We start from the raw sequence: 16,041 nt of genomic DNA on the forward strand, positions 1-16,041 counted from the left end.
TAGCAAATCAATGATTCCCAAAAGATAGAGGTTTAGGGGCGGGGAAGGTAGAGGCTTTTCCTAAACTATCCAGGAAATAATTTTCACAGAGCGTTACAGACTAGGAGCGTCCCCAGCAGCGCTCACCCTCAGCCGGCCGGGTCCCGCTGCGCACCTCCGGGCCGCGCGTCCCCACCTGCGCACGGTGCCTCCAGCCTGGGCGTGGGCGCGGCCCGGGATCGCGGCGCCGGGGCCGCAAACCAGCGCCGCCACCCGCGTCCGGACCCAGTCCCCTGTGCGCGACACCTGGCAAAGTTTCACAAGGTGGGAGACAGCCCACCGCCGGCTTTCAGGAAGTGCACTGGGCGGTGAGGACTCGAACGAGCTCGTCCCGGGGCTGGCGCGCTCACTTCGGAGAAACCCCTGCTCCCGGGACGCGTTCACTCCGGCCGCGCAGGCAGCCCGGGCACCACTGGTGGAGGCGGGGCGGCAGCTGGCAAGCAGAGGAGAATCAGGAGTCCAAAGCCGGGCCAGGGCCCTCAGGAAAGGTGAGAGCGGCCGCGTCCCTCCGCTCACGTGGGCCTCGCACGCTCCTCACCGCTCCCGGGCTACCCTCACGCCGCCCCACGGCCCCAGCCCGCGTCCTCCTCCTGCCGAGCACCAGCCTTTAGGACCGCACGGAAGCCGCCGAGAGGGAGGCGGCCGGCCAGCAGTTGGGCGTGGCTTCCTGGAGAAAGGCAGCCCCCCCCAGGGGGCGGGGAGAGCGACGTCACCGTCGATTCGCGGTGCTGATTGGCGGAGGTGCGGTGCGCGGAGCCCGCAAGCTTCTCCGCCCGGCCCGGCTGCTCCACCTTCTCACCCAGCCGCTCCGTCCTCACCGGCTCGCGAGGGAACAGCTCAGGCACCGCCGCCCCAGCTCAGCGCGGACGGCGGAGAGAGGGAGGCGGAAGGAGGACACCCTCGCTCGCTTGCTCCCACCCGCACCCGGGCTCCCAGAACCGGCGAGGAGCCCAGGGGGAGGAGCCGTCGCGGGCACGCCCCGCCCCCAGCCCGGGAAGACGACGCCAGCGACCCCGCCGGCCGGCCACCGCCCCCCTCGCCGGCCGAGACCCGCCCCCGGCCCCGGCCCTCCCCCGGCGGCATGGAGGGGCCCCGCTCCTGACGGCCGCGCCGCCGCCTCGGCCCGTGCTCCACCTCGCGGCCCCTCCCGCCCGCCCCCGCTCGCATGTCTGCGCCGCCCTAGCCGAGGATGCTGAGGATGAAGCTGCCGCTGAAGCCAACGCACCCCGCGGAGCCGCCGCCCGAGGCGGAGGAGCCCGAGGCGGACGCGCGGCCGGGCGCGAAGGCGCCTTCGCGCCGCCGCCGCGACTGCCGCCCCCCGCCGCCGCCGCCGCCCGCGGGCCCGTCGCGGGGCCCTCTGCCGCCGCCGCCGCCGCCCCGGGGACTCGGGCCGCCTGTTGCTGGTGGAGCGGCGGCGGGGGCGGGTATGCCGGGCGGCGGCGGGGGGCCCTCGGCGGCGCTGCGCGAGCAGGAGCGGGTATACGAGTGGTTCGGGCTGGTGCTGGGCTCGGCGCAGCGCCTGGAGTTCATGTGCGGGCTGCTGGACCTGTGCAACCCGCTGGAGCTGCGCTTCCTTGGCTCGTGCCTGGAGGATCTGGCGCGCAAGGACTACCACTACCTGCGCGACTCGGAGGCCAAGGCCAACGGCCTCTCGGACCCGGGGCCGCTGGCCGACTTCCGAGAGCCCGCGGTGCGCTCGCGCCTCATCGTCTACCTGGCGCTGCTGGGCTCGGAGAACCGGGAGGCCGCTGGCCGTCTGCACCGCCTGCTACCCCAGGTGGACTCGGTGCTCAAAAGCCTGCGCGCGGCCCGGGGCGAGGGCTCGCGGGGCGGCGCGGAGGACGAGCGCGGCGAGGACGGCGACGGCGAGCAGGACGCCGAGAAGGACGGCTCGGGCCCGGAAGGCGGCATTGTGGAGCCCCGGGTCGGCGGCGGGCTTGGCTCCAGGGCCCAGGAGGAACTGCTGCTGCTCTTCACCATGGCCTCGCTGCACCCGGCTTTCTCCTTCCACCAGCGGGTCACCCTGAGGGAACACTTGGAGAGGCTCCGCGCCGCGCTCCGCGGGGGCCCCGAGGACGCGGAGGTGGAGGTAGAGCCGTGCAAGTTTGCTGGCCCCAGGGCCCAGGTAAGGCGCACGGAGCCTCCCTGGACTCGCGGTGCGATCGCTGCCCCGGCGGCCTCCCCGGCCTCGCTCTCGGACGCCCCTTGCCCGAGCCCCAGCCTGGCGCAGGTGGCTCGGAATCCCCACCCGGCAGCTCCCAGCGCCAGAGGGCTGAGCTTCGTCTCGCTGGGCCGCTCCGTTCCACTCCCCCACCCCACCCCACACCCCGGCAGACACAGCCACCCGCCATCACAGAATGCTCTAGAAGTCCCTTCCGTGCCACGGTGTTGCCACGGAAGACGTGGAGCTCCCCGCCCGGGGCCCCTCTCGGAGGAAAAGTGTCGGGACGTTTTTGGCTCTGAGCATCTCAGCGCTCGGTGCGGGAGCCGCGGGGCGCTGGAGGAACCTGTGCGAGAGCCAGCCGCAGTGAGCCCCGGGCAGCGCCGTCCTTCCCCGCCTGCCTGGCCGGGGCTCCGCCTCCCGTCTCCGGGCTCTGCCGGGCCCTCGGCGGGGTGTCCTGAAGGTGCGCTCCCGGCGAGCTGCCCTTGTCTTTGGCACAGAGGGACTTTTTTTGCCCAGTGTGTGCCTGAGTTAAAAGGGGTCGTACGGGTCCTTGTGGCTTCTGCTCTGAGGGCTTGTGTTCCCAGCAGACATCTGACGTAGAGACCTGCGAATGGATCTGAGATGAGTAGTAACGCAGGTTGTCCGGGGAGAGAAACCTCTTCTAGCGCGGCCTGGGATGCTTTTTCCCTCCGGCACACGCGCTTTCTCACGGGCTTGATTCCTGCCTACAGATTGGGGTTCCGGGATATTTGTTGAGCGTTTACCATAGGCGTTAATGTTGCCCAAAAGAATTACTTAAACACCAAAATGTAGTAGACGAGAATCCAGATGAGACACTTGTCGCAAACATTAAAGATGAATTTTTTTTTACAGCCATGAAAGCAATTTAATGATAATTAGGGTCCAGTGAGTCTTTGAGGAGGACTTTTCCATGGGAAGGTGGGGAGGAGTAGGTTTCAGTAAGAGTGAGAACTGTAAAGTGAGATTATTTGTGGGGTCACAGGCTTTTGAAAGGTGTTGATTTGGATGCCATGTTTTTCAGCTTAGGTGATCTCTAGGAGATAATGGAAAAGGGGATTTTCTCCTCTCCTTGCTTGAACGTTAATTCAGTATATATATATCTGCTGTCATTCAGTACCCCAGAACTAAAATTGGGCATGGTATTTCACTAGTGGCTTTGTGGACTCAGTACCCGTGGAATCAATGGATTTGGGGCTGGAAGGAATTTAGAGATAATCTAGCCTGAACCCCTCTTTTTTAAAACGACGCTTCTGTGAGGTAACTAACTCATGTTTTGGGACGTATTTTATCAAACTCAGATGTAACGCTAGTGCCCAGCATTATCTCGGTGAGTTTGAAATTTTGTCATCTTCCAGTGCCTGTTTACCACTAGCATGCAGTGCGTGTGCTGATGGTAAAAGCCTCCTCCACTCTTCAGCCTACTCGTTAATTTCCCAAAAGTCCTATATGCCGCACAGCCATTAAGTTTAGAGACAAAAACATGAATTCAGGAACAATGCTTATTTAAAATGTTATTGTAATAACGTACAATATTGTAAAGATAGCCTTAAATTGCAGGTCTAAAGAAAATGTCCCACAGTGGAACCTCGTATCATTCCATTCATACTATTCCAACAAAGGTACTTGATTTCTGATTTTAACTGCTGAAAGTCTTTTTTTCTTTCCCTTTTCTTTAAATTTTGTTTTTAATAAGCGTGTTGGAGGGCAAGTAGAGGAAGGGGAGGGATGCATGCAGACCAGAGTAATGAGATTTTTATGTTGACCGCAATGCGTGACCTTTTCTGCAACCAGTGAGTGCTGGGAGGGATGGACAAAGTGAGGTTGGGCATCCTGCCATTAACGTCAGCGCATCACTGCTTCTCAGGACGTGTCAAGTGAAGTGGGGGAATAAATCATAGGGGCCGCGTACTACAGGTGACACTGGGCTATTTCTAGATGCGTGGTGTGTGGTGAACTTCTCCAGCAGTTGTTTAGGGTTACCGTAACACATCATTCACATCTCATTAAGTTGTTACGACCCCGCATTTTCTGCTGCTTAGAGTGACCTCCGAGTCCCAGCTGTGGCTTGTTCTGGCCTTGACCTTTTATCTGATGATGGTGCTCCCAGGCTGTCACTCCAGAGGCCGCTGATGTGGGTGGGCTGAGTTAAGCCCTCATTCGCTGCAGTCCGGCCCAGCTGTTCTCGGCCTCCCGCCGCCGCCGCGCACCCGGGGAGGGCGGGCGCACCTCTCCACCGTCAGGGATGAGCCCAAAGCTCGCGCGCCCCTCGCGTGGAGGCGCCGCGACCGGCCTTAGGGGCTCGGAGGTCACGCAACGCCCGCGGCTAGCGCACGGCGATATAGGGTCCGTGCCGCGGGGCTCCTCCCCGCCCCCGCCCTGCAAGATGGCGGCCGCGCGCGCCGCCCACGTGACCGGCGCGCCGGCCCCGCCCCCGGCGCCCTTTTGGCCTCTTCCCGCGGAGGCCAGGCCTTGGGCTAGCGCCGGAGACTTCCAGCCGGACTCGAGAACCACGTGGATGCTGCGCTTGGCCGTACTGGGCCGTGGCGATAACCCTGGTAAAGGGAAATTCGTGTGGCAGCATTTCCCCCGCCCCCCCCCCGGAAAGTAACCTTTTAGACACAAGTATGCAATTTTAATTGGGAGTCATTCTTTTTCTTAACTATTGTCTAAGTGAAGCTCTTTGGTGTGCCAAACGACGTATTTTCAGCCTTACTATTGGTTAACGTAAAGTTAGCATCTTTTTCATTCTCTTTTCTATTAAAGTAAGGGTATACTGGCCCAGAATAGTGCACCTGGCTCTCACAGGACTTCCTTGTATCCAGTACTGAATCAGCTTGTCTATTAAAAAATTTAAAAACTAATGGCATTTACAGACAGAACATGTCTTTAATACCAATTTTATGTTACTTGCTTTGAAGTTGACTGGGCCCAGCAACTGTTAGTGACATGCCATGGTTACAATGTTAATAGTTGAGGTATAACACGTACACAGGTTGCCGGTAGAATATATACTTTTTAGGCTACATTGGAAATACAGGAAAGCTCAACAAGGATGTTTTGACTTTTAAGAGTAACATTTCTAGAGTTTTTCTATTATTTGGATGACTTTATGGTAAATATTACATTGGATTACAACTTAAATGTCAGCAGTTTTTTTAGGAGGTTTGTACATAAATCTCACGTTCTTCACACAACTGCGGTGGACTGCCAGTAACTTGTACAAAATTCAGCAAATAGGCCAGGGAGCAGTAGTGAAGTCACTCATTAACAGTGTCCTAGGAACTCTGTGTGATTGTTACAATCCTGTGTTAGGAAGTTACAGACTGCTTATATAGCATAGCTGAAAACGCTTGGTTTTTAAAATGGGTGTCTTCCTATTATTAGGAAGCCAAACTGTAAATTGTGTGTTAGCAACAAAAAAAAGCCTATGTATTTTAAAAGGTTTTGTTGCTGTTTCATTGAAAAGACAGGAAGCAAGACAGGCAAGCAATGTTTGCATACTTAAAGACATTCGTTAACTGTTCGGGAAAATGGGTATTCTCATTTTGGAGGTTTAGTCCCCAACTAGCGACACAAAGGTATAAGAAGCATAAAATGTGTAGACGATCATAGTAGTGGTTATTGATTAATATGGTATGACGATTCTCTGGAGATTGTGTCACCAAGATCTTCAAAGCTTAATTGCTTGACTAACTACTAATGTTTGAATGAAAGATAAAAATGTAAACTTTCGATACTAAGGCACAAAATTATCCTATGTCTTTGTGTTATTTGAACTCACAAAACATATTTGAGTTCATCATTTGAATTCACAAAAATCAAGTAGCCATGAGTCCTTCACTTACTAAAAGTAGTGAATTAAAAAGAAAACCTTGCGGCCAGGTGCGGTGGCTCACGCCTGTAATCCCAGCACTTCGGGAGGCCGAGGTGGGCGGATCACGAGGTCAGGAGTTCGAGACCAGCCTGGCCAGTATGGTGAAACCCCATCTCTATTAAGAAAAATACAAAAAAAATTAGCCGGGCATGGTGGCACATGCCTGTAGTCCCAGCTACTCTGGAGGCTGAGGCAGGAGAATCGCTTGAACCTGGGAGGCAGAGGTTGCAGTGAGCCGAGGTGGCCCCACTGCACTCTAGCCTGGGCGACAGAGTGAGACTTTGTCTCGGGAAAACAAAAACAAAACAAAAAAAAACCTTGTTACTTTTTCATAGCGTAGTTTAGTTAGCTAAATTGTACTTGATAGACCAAGTACTTTGATTAACTTTGCAATATAGGAAACATACTGGAAGAAAACTTTTAAAAGAGTTTTAACATCAACGATGCTACTTCAGGATAACTTGAATGTGGATGTGGCAGCCAGAATCCTAGTGAGAGAGTAACTGACTTAAAATGAGAAGGAAAAGGTTGATTGTCAGAATTTCAGTTATTATAGCAGGCACTAAAAAAGATGATTTTTTGGCCAGGCGCAGTGGCTCACGCCTGTAATTCCAGCACTTTGAAAGCCGAGGCAGGTGGATCACCTGAGGTCAGGAGTTAGAGACCAGCCTGACCAACGAGGTGAAACCCTATCTCTACTAAAAATATAAAAATTAGCTGGGCGTGGTGGCAGGCGCCTGTAGTGCCAGCTGCACAGGAGGCTGAGACAAGAGAATTGCTTGAACCAGAGAAGCGGAGGTTGTAGTCAGCTGAGATCACGCCACTGCACTCCAGCCTGGGTGACAGAGTGAGACAACGTCTCAAAAAAAAAAAAAGATGCTTTTTAAAAATGACCAGTTCTAATGCTCACTGGTAATATTAATAAATACCTTTATTTAACTGACCCCTGCTGCTGGGTTATTTGATATTTTAAAGTGAATAGTGTTGTTGGGGCAGTGGGTGCTGACTGAGGCTTCCCTCCCGCCACTCTGGGAGTGTTAGGGTTCAGTGAAGGAGTCCTTAACTTGTAGCATAGTGTCTGGTTGATGGTCTTCAATAAATATTAGCAGTTGCAGGTGAAAGCTCAGCCTTGTGTGGATGGTGGTGGTAGAGAAGTGGGCACAGCATCTTACATACTGAGAATGGGGGCCAGAAACAGCTATGTCTTTCATGGGAAATTTTAGGTTGGTTTGGCTACAGCAAAGAATAAAAGCAGTTCAGTTATAAAAGCCATTTGGAAGAGACTTTTTAGAATATATCAAATAGTGATTATTTTAGTAGGAAATAACTATTAAAATCCTGAGTTCCTTCCCCAGTTACATTTTTCTATGCAGTCATTTTCCAGGTAAGGAGAACTCAGAAAAAGTCTCATGTATACCATGGTGGAAGGCGGGAGCGGGTGCTGGATGTGGAGAGGAAGTACATTCTTTCTCTCAAGTTGACTAAAATATGTCTGTGTGATTTATTTATACATACCCATGGTTTCTACATCCGGGGATTCAACCAACTATGGATCAAAAATATTAGGGAAAAATATTGCACGTGTACTGAACACGTACAGACTTTTTTCTTGTAATCCAAAACAATACAGTATAACAGCTATTTACATAGCATCTATGTTGTGTTAGATATAAGTAATCTGGAGCTATTTAGAGTATACAGGAGGATGTACATAGGTTATACACAAATACTAGGCCATTTTATATCCAGACTGGAGCGCTCTTGGATTTTGGTATTGGGAGGTTCTAGTACCAATTCCTCATGGGTATTGGGGGATAATTTTATATGTACTATACATACATGTTGCCTTAACAATTTTTTTGTGTGGAGAAGGGGTCAGGAAGAGTGTCATAGAGGCTATTAGAAGACCTTGAAGAATGATAGCCATGTTTAGTAGATCCCTAGGCTTGGAGGGTTACGTTTCAACTCTGCCACTAGCTGTGATAGTTGTCAGCCAGGCCACTTAAATCCCTGAGTCTTACCTGTAAAATGGGGATAATTTACAGTCTTACCTGTAAAATGGGGATAATAACTTTTGAGGTGATGATTGTATTAATAAGATGTGAAATAATTCACATACTGTCTTGAGCATGCATTCTTTCTTGAGATTAGTGCTCAGTGCATATTTTCCACTAACACAACCTGCAGTGTTTTCAGGAATATGGTTTTTTTTTTTAACCTAATAAAAATCCTTATAGTGGAGTATTTTGTATATTCTCTGTTACCATCCCTGTGAATACATTGATGTTCGGGAAGGACAGGCAATTGAAAAGGTGGTATTTGAGGCACATTTATTTGGAGCAGTTATTTTATTTTTGTTAGTACTTACTTGTAAAGATGCAGTGTTCTACAGATAAACCCAAAGGAAGGAATTCTGTGAGTCACAGAACATTAAAATAGATATTTTCCTCGTATTGGATTTGGGGATGGGAATGGAGAAAGTGCATGTTTTAGATTTAGATTATTATTAATTATCGTGCAGTTGTAATCTACTTAAATCCTGATCCTGTTTTCACATTTAGCTAGAAAACTATTCTATAACTTAAATCTGTTTTGCACTTTTGTTAAGTTACATGATTCTTTGTTAGTTCAGAGCACAGACTAGAATATAATTAACATTTTTTTACTTTTATAAAAGCTGTTGAATTGGCTTATTTTTAACTTACTTAATATTTTTCTCTTGAGAAATGTTAAGCTAATTTTTTTTTTTTTTGAAGGGAAGCAAAAAGGCCTGTACTACTGTCAAGGCAGACTGAACTTATTTTATTGACTGTGTTTTTCGTTATGGAGGACTGTGTGTGACAGTACTTCTTTTACTTACAAAGAATTCTTTGTCACAAAAGCCTCATTCATCCACTGACATTTTGGGGTTCCTTTCTCTGTAAACAATCAATCTAAAAGGGAAGTGCCTAATCGGGTGTTTATGTTACAGGTGTAGCCTGGCTGGGCCGGGGGTAGTTGGCTTCCTTCTGTTTTTCCTATGCTCTCGGGAACATTTGACCTTTAGTTCCTTTCTAAATGCCTCAGTTCATTAGAAGTGTTTTGTGCTCATTCAATAAGTCATTTATTTGAGGTCAGATTTATATTTTGAAAAGGTCATTTTGGCAAGTTATTTGGTCTTCCCAAAGTCCAGAGTGTCCAGTATAAAGTAGGGATATCATTCCTGTTTCCTATAATTGTTGTGAGGATGAATGTGTTAATGTAAGTGAAAATGCTTGGTAAACAAGAAGGAGATATATGTATTATTCATAGAGCGATTAGCACAATTTGGTTGCAGTGGATGAGTAGAAAAACAGATGTTAGGTGAGGTGCGGTGGCTCACGCCTGTAATCTCAACATTTTGGGAGGCTGAGGCAGAGGGATCGCTTGAGCCCAGGAGTTTGAAGCCAACTCTGACAACTTAGTGAGATCCCCATCTCTACAAAAAGTAAAAAAAAAAAAAAAAAAAAAAAAATGTTAGCTGGGTGTGGTGGCAAGTACCTGTAGTCCCAACTACTCAGGAGGCTCCAGCTACTCAGAAGGCTGAGGTGGGAGGATCACTTGAGCCTGGGAGGTCAAGGCTGTAGTGAGCTGTGGTGGTACCACTGCACTCCAGCCTGAGCAACAGAGTGAGATGCTGTTTCAAAAAGGAGAGAAGAAAGAGGAAAAGAAAGACATTTGAAGAGATAGTAGGGTTGGGTTATAATGAGGGCCTTGAAGGTCATGTTAAAATAATAGGTTGTCAGTAGGTTCCAGTGGGAGCCAGTGAAGGGGTGTGTGTGTGTGTGCACGCACACACGTGCGCCCTTATGGTGTATATCTCATTGAATGTCAACTGTCACTCTAATGTGAATCTATATAAAAAGAATACATGATTGATTTTTTGAAAATCTTCCAGACTCACTCAGTTCTCTGAATGGTACCATTATGTTTCTAGTCACTCCAAATTACTTGATGACCTTGATCGTCTTCTCCCATCACATCCTGAATACACACTTTCCTCATCCTTGCCTGACACCGTTCTCTGTTGGGACTTTACGCCAAGACTTTTATAGTAGCCTTCTGATTCCCCTGCTTTTTAGCCTTCCCACTTCTAATCGTTTAATACTACTACCAGATATACCTTTCTAAAGCAACATTTAATCATACTATGTTTTCTTTGAGTGACTGATGGACCCTGGCCTCCAATAGGCCTTTAGACTCAAAATCTCCTCCTCCACTCTTTTTTCATATATCCCCCCTTTCATTCTAGGCTGGGTTCATGCCATTGTCTCTTGTATGATGTTTTCTGGAATTGTCCCCATGGCAGTCTTAAAGGATTATTTGCTGCCACTGAATTTTAGATGCACATATATCGTTGTAATTTTGGTACTTCTGTGATTCTTTGTCTTTTTAACATTTAAAATTGACCTCTCAGGCCAGGTGTGGTGGCTCATGCCTGTAATCCCAGCACTGTGGGAAGCTGAGGCGGGTGGATTGCTTGAGCCCAGGAGTTCAAGACCAGCCTGGGCAACATGGCAAAAACCAGTCTCTACAGAAAAATACAAAAATTACCTGGGCGTAGTGGTGCATGTCTGTAGTCCCAGCTACTCAGGAGGCGGAGGCAGGAGGATCACTTGAGCCCAGGAGGATAGCTTGAGTCAGCCTGGAGGATCATTTGAGCCCTGGAGGCAGAGGCTGCAGTGAGCTGAGATCATGCCACTGCACTCCAGCCTGGGTAACAGAGTGAGACCCTGTCTTAAAAATAAGTAAATAAATAAATTTGATCTTTCACACTAGAATTTTAAGTTCCCCAAAGGCTCAGGCATTGTGCCTCATTTTTTTGTCAGTGTTGTATATATCATCATTGCTCAGTCATAATTTCCTGTGTTTGGACTTGGAAAATATATAGCTTTGAAAAATACGAGGCTGGGTGTGGTGGCTTACACCTGTAATCCCAGCACTTTGGGAGGCCGAGGCGGGTGGATCACTTGAGGTCAGGAGTTCGATACCAGACTGGCCAACATAGTGAAACCCTGTCTCTACTAAAAATACAAAAATTAGTCGGGCGTGTAGTGGGCGCCTGTAATCCCAGTTACTCCTGAGGCTGAGGCAGCAGAATCACTTGAACCCGGGAGGCAGAGGTTGCAGTGAGCCGAGATCATGCCACTGCACTCCAACCAGGGTGACAGAGTCAGACTTCGTCTCAAAAAAAGAAAAAAGAAAAAATACCAATATGATACACTGCTTTAAGATTAAGTATATCGAGTCTGGGCACAGTGGCTCAAGCCTGTAAACCCAGCACTTTGGGAGGCCAAGGCAGGTGGATCACCTGAGGCCAGGAGTTCGAGACCAGCCTGACCAACATAGTGAAACCCTGTCTCTGATTTTAAAAAAATACAAAAATTAGCTGGGCGTGGTGGTGCATGCCTATAATTCCAATTACTCCAAAGGCTAAGGCAGGAGAATCGTTTGAACCTGGGAGGCAGAGATTGCAGTGACCCGATATGGTGACATTGCACTGCAGCCTGGGCAACAAGAGCAAAACTCTGCCTCAAAAAAAAAAAAAAAAAAAAAAAAAAAAAAGACTAAGTATATCAGGCAGTGATTTTGTCTTATTTTGAATTGTACTTACCAGTATTTACTTTATAAAAAAATTTGCAGTTATATAGGATAGGTACAGTTATTTTGGAAATAAGAGGAATTGTTTCTTTATATAAAAAGCATGGAACAAGTGTAGATTTGAATTGAATCTTCAATGGGTGGATGCTGACTGGCTGTGCTTATTTAATATGCCTTCCAAATCAGACTATTTGCAGCCTAGGCAACATACCAAGACCCCATCTCTAAAAAAAATTAGCCTGGCATGGTGGTACATGCCTGTAGTCCTAGCTACTCAAGAGATGGAGGTGGGAAGATTGCTTGAGCAGAGAGGTCAAGGCTGAAGTGAGCCATGATTGCGTTGCTGCGCAATCCAGCCTGGGAGACAGAGGGAGATCCTGTCTTAAAAAAAAAAAAAAAAATCTGATTATTTCTACTCCCTGTGTTAATTGAGCTTTTGTGTGTGGGTGCATAAATTGGTGCAGACCTAGCAGTGACATTTTGATAGGATGGAAAAGTCATATATTAACCTATTTTCTTATTGCTTGGATAGTTGATGGTAGGTAGCCTGTAGTGTTTGATCTCCAGTTTATGATCTACTTGAGGGGTGGTGTGAGTCAGATGTAGAATTGGGGTAGTGCCTTGTGTGATTGGAAAGATAATTAAACTTTGGTCACTGAAGTGAACACTCTATAACATAAATGTTGGGGAATTTTTATGTTTCTTGTTAGAAATGTCTAAATTGGGATGTGTCCCGTAGTACAGTTGATTTTTGTCTTGGGTATCAAATGATTGAAATTCACTGGTATTCCTAAATGGGAGATGGCATGGTCACATGTGAACCAAATGCTGTAATGTTTGGGAGTATTTGCTTGAGAAGAGGTCATCCCTCATACAGAGAGGTTGTGGCATTGAGTATTGAGTCGTTTTATTAGTTTGGGAAAATTGCCCATTCTATAATAACTAGTGGTGTGAAACACAAGTCCTAATGCAGTGTTGGCAACACTATATAGTAAATCAGTTACTGCCGTAGATCCTTCTTATGTTCTATAAGCTTATGTTTCTACAAGGTTCCAAGAATGTTTTTGCACTGGGGGTGAAGCAGTGGCTCTGCTGCAGGTGCTAGAAGGCATGGAAGTTCCTTCCAGCTTCTGAGCCCAGGCTCACATCCTTCCTGACGACCCCTTGGCCTCCCTCCCTCATCTCTCGTGGGGCGAGACTGCGACAGCGAAGGCAGAGTCAGATGTGGGCTGGGGAGGAGATGTGCGCTTCTCTAGATCCTTGTGCACTCATGCATGCATTCTTTTCACCTCACCCCAGAACACCCTGATGTGGGGATTTAAAGATGTGCGGGCTGCTGGCCCAGGGATATAGCAATTTCTGGATCATCTTCCTAGTTCTAGGGTTAAAAGATGTTTTCCTTCTGTAGTGAGAGCATGTTGGCAAAGGAAGCACAGATGCTGGTGCTGAAGGAGGAGACCTATGAATCTGCCTATTTAAAGAACAGAATTACCCCCAAACTTAGTGGTGTAAAACAATGACCATTTTATTACCATCTCTCACAGTTTTGTGGGTGAGGGATTTAGACAGATAACTATAGTGAAGAGTTTGTCTCTGTTCTAGGGTGTCTGGGACACAGCTGGGGCCCAGATGGCATCCCTAGACCCCTCTCCTCTCTCCACGTGGTCCATCAAGTGCGGCTGCCAGGAGAAGTGCATGTCTCCTGTGGTGTCTCAGGACTCCAAGCCCAAGTGTCCAGGAGGCCCAGGGCTGAGGCTTCCTAGGACCTAACTCTAGAAGAGCATCACCACCAGCACATTCTAAAGCCAGCCTAGATCCACTGGGTGGGGAATTTGTTCCACTTTTCAGCGGGAGGAATATTAAATAATTTTTAGCTACCTTTAATCTGCCACGGAAGCTTAATAGAATGTCATTATATATTGCTGTTAATTTTCTAAGTCTCATTTGACAATTGGGAAAACTTCAGAAGAAGTTAGTGAATTTGGTTTTAAAAAATAAAAAACTCTTACTGCTGTGTTATTATATTTGGAATATCTTGGATTTTTAAATTTATAGTCTATATCGAGGGACTACAAAAACATGTAGAATATTGTTAGACGAACTAAAACTCCATCTATGACCTTTGTTCTAATGGTATGTTTTCAGAGAAGAGTTTTTTAGGATGTCCAGCTACTTGGCTGTTTCACAAGGTCCCCACAGTTAAGAAATCTCAAGTATGTAATTGTGATGGGTCTACGTGTGATCTGTGGCAAAACCATCTAGACCACCTGAACCACATGCCGTGTAGGTTTGTGCTAACCAGTAGCTCTTGAGGCAAGCGATAGGACAGAAGAAGCTCTGCCTCAGGCGAGTTAAGAAAGGAGAATGCACTCCTACTAAAGTTCTTTGTGTGCTTGTGCGTGTTTTTGCAGGCTTAGAATCTTTAAACCCTGCTTTCTTGATACAAACAGAGAAAAAGTCTCCACTTTTCTCGTGGTCCTGACACTTTTCTCCAACTAGTCTTTGTAAAATACTGATTCTGGCATTTCATCTGTTCTGCATTTTCATGGGAATCTGAACTTAACAGATAAAGTGGGTGCCATTCCTCTTTATATGATTCCATTAAAGAAGGAGTTCTCAGATTTTATGCTACCCTTCCCCCTAAGGAAAGTAAAGAGGGAGTGCAGGGCAGACAGCATCGCCGAGCAGCCACCCACCATTGGGGCTGCCGATTCTCATCTCCAGCTCATGCAGCGTTACATGAGTGAGTTTAGTAATAGCTTCTAAACATAGTCTACGTGATTTTATAGCATTGATACATGCTGAGACTTGGAGGAGAAAATAAACATTTAATTAGTAGATATTTCATGGGTTGATGAACTTAGGACTTTGGATAGAAACTCAAACTTCATTTTTCTCCCTAGGTTATTAAACAGGAGGTTACTTGGTTAAATTGGGTTCATAAAGTTAACTTCAGACTTCAAAAATGTGATTTTGATTGTGAAGCAAACTACTTTCATACAGTTGCTTCAATTTAATGTTTGTGGAGGCAGTGTGATCATTTCCATTTTTAGTTTTTATTGTGATATAAAATATATAGCATAAAATTCTCATTTTCTCCTTTTTAGTGTACGGTTCAGTAGCATTAAGTACGTTCCCGTTGTCGTGAGTCATCACCACTGTCTCCAAACATTCTATCATCCCAAACAGAAATGCTATACCCATTTAAAAAATAACACCCTATTCCCTCCAGTACCTGGTAACTACTATTCTACTTTTTTTGTTTGCTTTAGAGACAGGGTCTTGCCCTGTTGCCCAGGCTGAAGTGCAGTGGCGCAATCATGGGTCACTGCAGCCTTGAACTCCTGGGCCCAAGCAGTCCTCCCATCTAACTAGGACTACAGGCACATACCACCACTTCTGGCTAACAAAAAAAAAAAAAATTCTTTTGTAGCGATAGGATCTTGCAATGTCGCCCAGTCTGGTCTTGAAATACTTGCCTTATGTGATCCTCCCACCTTGGCCTCCCAAAGTGCTGGGATTGCAGGCGTGAGCTACCACACCTAGCCACTATTCTACTTTCTTTATCAACTTGACTATTCTAGGTATCTCATATAAGTGGAATCATGCTGTATTTGTTCTTTTGTGTCTGGCTTATTTCACCTAGCATACTCTCTTTGGGATTCATCTAAATCCTATTATGTATCAGAATTGCATTCCTTTTTAAGGCTGAATCATAGGTAATTGGATGTGTACACCATATTTTGTTTATCTGTTCATCCATTGATGGGTTTTGAGTTTACACCTTGTGGCTATTGTGAATAACTGCTATGAACACTGATGTACAGATTATGTTTGCATTTCTGCTTTCAGTTCTTTTGGGTGTATCTTAGAAGTGGAATTGCTGGGTCATAAAATAATTCTGTGTTTAATATTTTGAGGAACTGCCTGACTGTCTTCAACAGTAGCTATACTATTTTTGTTTCCACCATCAATGTGTAAGGGTTCCATTTTCTTCATGTCCTTGCCAACACTGTCTTTTTTAATAATAGTCATCCTAATGGGTATAAAGTGGTATCTTCTTATGCATCTCACTAATGAAAACATTTTTTTCATATTTTGCATTAGTTTACATTTGAAAGTATTGCTTTAAATTTGTGAACTATATATGAGCAATGTAGAGAAATATTTCGCTTTAGGCAATGGTTGACTGGCCAGGTACAATGACTCACACCTGTAATTCCAGCACTTTGGGATGCCGAGTTGAGAGGATCACTTGAAGCCGGGAATTTGAGGCTGCAGTGAGCTATGATCATGCCGGTGTACTTCAGTCTGGGCAACAGAG

At 47.3% G+C, this 16,041-nt stretch overlaps 1 protein-coding gene across 5 annotated transcripts in view; it reads left to right on the forward strand.

Annotated features, from left to right (window-relative positions):
* The first annotated feature begins 1,228 nt into the window (after positions 1 to 1,228).
* Positions 1,229 to 16,041, forward strand: part of ZCCHC2 (zinc finger CCHC-type containing 2) — a 63,464-nt gene continuing 48,651 nt past the window's right edge. For 3 of the 5 annotated variants that reach the window (XR_008621840.1, XR_008621839.1, XM_014342356.4), the window contains exon 1: positions 1,229 to 2,164. Coding sequence is in view for 3 of the 5 variants with exons in the window: in XM_014342356.4 (XP_014197842.2) it covers positions 1,229 to 2,164 (936 nt within the window). In the remaining 2 variants the exon portion in view is untranslated. The remainder of the gene's footprint in view (positions 2,165 to 16,041) is intronic. The other 2 variants (XM_034943911.3, XM_014342357.5) reach the window with 1 other exon arrangement.

The sequence above is a fragment of the Pan paniscus genome, chromosome 17 (assembly GCF_029289425.2).
Source record: "Pan paniscus chromosome 17, NHGRI_mPanPan1-v2.0_pri, whole genome shotgun sequence".
Taxonomy (NCBI): Eukaryota; Metazoa; Chordata; class Mammalia; order Primates; family Hominidae; genus Pan; species Pan paniscus.